We start from the raw sequence: 3,003 nt of genomic DNA, 5'->3' as shown, positions 1-3,003 counted from the left end.
CCGGAGTACAGATCAGTGAAGGATGGGGGGGAGGGTGGGGGAGTGGTGGTGGGGGGGGTGTTGTGTTCACGATGCAGAGGAGACGCTACCCAGCCTGCACCCTGACCTCTCCGCTGAAACGCATGTATGTATGCATGTGTGTGTTTTTTCAGTGGGATTCACGGAGCAGCAAGCAGTCCCTAAAAAAAAACAGTGTGAAGGAAGTAGTGGTGAAGCAGCTCCTATAGCTCTGTCCCCTCCCTGGGATAAATCAAACTGTTGACGCTGAAGCTGTTGTAGAAGTGGCTGTTGAACTGTCCGCTCTGCCCGCTGCCAAACGTGTTGTAGTACACTCCACGGTTGAAATGCAAGCCCTCACCGTGCTCTGACGCTCCCGTATCCTGCCCACCGTGGTTGGGGTGGTACGGGCTCAGGGCCGTAATGTTCCTGTTCGACAGCTCGTTCACCAGTCCCAGAGAGCCCTGCCTGTTGGGGGCCCCCGAGCTGAGAGTCGACATGCTGCTGTAAAAGTTATTAAAACACGGAGCGGCTGAGGCCAGTCCAGGTGGTGATGAGGACACCGTTGAACTCTTGTGGTTCTCGTTCATTGCCTCCATCTCTGGGGACGACGGCCCCAGCAGCTGAGGGCTCTCTGAGGGCTTCAGTGAGGCAGCCATCGCCGGTCTGCCATCCTCAACTTTTGTGGCCCCTGTTGCCACTGCCGCCGCCGCTGCTGCTCCACCTGCGCTGCTGGGATCTGACCGTCTTTTCCTTTTCCTGCGAAAGTTTCCATTGTCAAACATCTTTTCACAGTTTGGGTCCAACGTCCAGTAGTTTCCTTTACCTGCAATTAAAGATGAGACACATAACATTGTTAATATTTTACAATTTTAGAGAATTTAGACTCAGTTTTTGGTTGAATGGTGCCTGATGTGAAACTGTACGGCTCAGTATGTTTTAATAACTTTCTTTTTTACTTTCGGTGTCTATCAGGTTTTTCAGCCTGCCAACACTAGGACTATATATCAAAGCATAGGCACGTTAATCTCAGCAATCTTTCAGAGAGTCGCTTTTATCCACCGCTATCACCTTGAACAAATCAAGACAGACAAAATCTCTTTTATCATTTACATTATATATATTTCTGTCTGCTTCCTGATCATATCCCCTGGATTATTTGTCTCTGTGACGGGAACAATAATGACTAACACCTCTCCTGAGCTGACTGTAAATCTAGTCTAGACTGAAGTACAAAGTGGGATTAAAAATGACATTCAAGTTATGTTGCAATAATACATATGTACTATTCCTTTAAAGAACAAACAAACCCTGTAATTTCCTGGTAATATTAGAAAATGACAGTGGATTTTTAATGTTATATTGTAAGCTTTTAAATCACCTTGAAGTCTTTAATTGTGTTTTATTTCCTTTTGGATTTAATACATTACAATTTCATTATGATACTGTAGCAGAAACACTGTGTATTTAAACAGTATCATCACTAATATTTACAATAGTGACAGCTGCTTCCTGATGTTTTTAATCATTGGTTTCCTATAGAATAAATTACTAGATTAACAGACATGCATTATTGTAAAGTCAGGGTGTTATTGTCAAATTTAAAAGGGTATTTATAATTACACTGATAATGTAGGTTTTTTTTTTTAATTAGCTTGATTCATTCTCGCCAACATTTTTCTCTACTTCCAGTTGAGTAAACTTTAAATCACACATTCATTACAATGACATATTTCCTGGTGCGTTCACGGTACCTGGATCGTCCTCGTCCCTCGGCACTTTCTTGAAGCAGTCGTTCAGAGACAAGTTGTGCCTGATCGAGTTCTGCCAGCCGGCTTTGCTCTTCTTATAAAAGGGGAAGTTATCGGCGACGTATTGGTAAATCTGGCTCAGGGTCAGCTTCTTCTCATGCGCATTTTGGATGGCCATGGCGATGAGGGCAGAGTAGGAGTAAGGCGGACGCACCAGCTTCAGCAGCTCCTCCTGACTGGCGATGGACAGCCAGCCTAGGTCGGGCCCGCCGAAACCAGGTGAGTTTGTTATGAACTGCCGCTGCGAGCCGTAGGAGGGCGGGATGAACGACGCAGGGTTGTTGCCGTGCAGGTAGGACGCGGAGGAGTTTACGCCCGGTCCGTTGAGCCACAGGTACGGGTTTGGAGACGATGCGTAATCTCCGAGGCCGTATCCGGCTGGTCTCTGTGCGCCTTGGAGACTCTGCTGGTGGTACATGCTGCTGAAGTTGTCGCAGTAGACAGCTGCCATGTCCGGGGCCTCCTGGGCGCCTTTTGGTGGTAGAGAGCCGACGGTAGGGGAGGTGTGGTGGTGGTGGTGGTGTTGGTGGTGCTGGTGATGGGACTCAGGATCGATGGAGTTCATCACTCCCCGCGGGAAAATCCCTAAAGGAAACGTTGAAGCGGTTCAGGTGGCTTCTCCCGTTTTGGTGCGCAGACAGCCCGCAACAAGTGTCAGGGAGGATGGAGGAGTCTGGGGAGTTTCAATAGTATAAATCCTTGACAGCAGCCACATCCAGGCACCAGATAATTCCCAACAGCCAATAGACACACACTGAGTAACAGGGGGGGTGTGGTTATGTTCTACCTCATTCAGCAGGGACTGGGTCACTGGTTCCCAGACTGCTGCTGGGGTTAGTTTTTCTCTGAGGGACTGAGGCTGTGATCATTTTCTCTCAGTCAACAAACATAAACGTGACTCCTGCTGCAAGAATAACCTTTAAAATAGCACCTTTTTTTTTTTGTTTCTTCAAAGCATTGAATCATTTATGCTTCACCCTAAATCTGCACCATTCATACTTTGAAAGACTAAACTCCTTCTATTCAAGATTTAATATCATATAGAAGAATTGTGAGTGTTAAAATTATTAACAAAAAGCAATATTAACTCAAATGTTTCCCCCAAAATCCTATCCGACATGTTATTATCATCCTGTAACTTTAAATTATATTTCCCATACTATTTTGAGGGGAAGTTCATGAGCTTGTGATTGTA

The 3,003-nt window shown here is 46.0% G+C and overlaps 1 protein-coding gene across 1 annotated transcript; it reads right to left on the bottom strand.

Moving 5' to 3' along the window:
• Window positions 1-221: 221 nt before the first annotated feature.
• foxi2 (forkhead box I2) lies at window positions 222-2,373 on the bottom strand. The gene is made up of 2 exons (XM_053335855.1): window positions 1,752-2,373; window positions 222-823 (listed from the first exon to the last, which is right to left on the bottom strand). The coding sequence occupies exons 1-2, from the start codon at window positions 2,371-2,373 to the stop codon at window positions 222-224; spliced, it is 1,224 nt and encodes a 407-aa protein (XP_053191830.1).
• Between the last annotated feature and the right edge of the window lie 630 nt (window positions 2,374-3,003).

This window comes from Scomber japonicus, chromosome 16 (assembly GCF_027409825.1).
Source record: "Scomber japonicus isolate fScoJap1 chromosome 16, fScoJap1.pri, whole genome shotgun sequence".
NCBI lineage: Eukaryota > Metazoa > Chordata > Actinopteri > Scombriformes > Scombridae > Scomber > Scomber japonicus.
Note: the sequence above shows the minus strand (reverse complement) of the source record. Positions and strands in the feature narration are given on the sequence as shown.

Excerpts from the sequence above, each read along its gene's own strand:
- foxi2 (XM_053335855.1), bottom strand. The coding sequence starts at position 2,373 with ATGAACTCCATCGATCCTGAGTCCCATCACCAGCACCACCAACACCAC. Across the intron at positions 824-1,751 it reads GAGGGACGAGGACGATCCAG|GTAAAGGAAACTACTGGACG; the intron begins GTACCGTGAACG and ends CTTTAATTGCAG.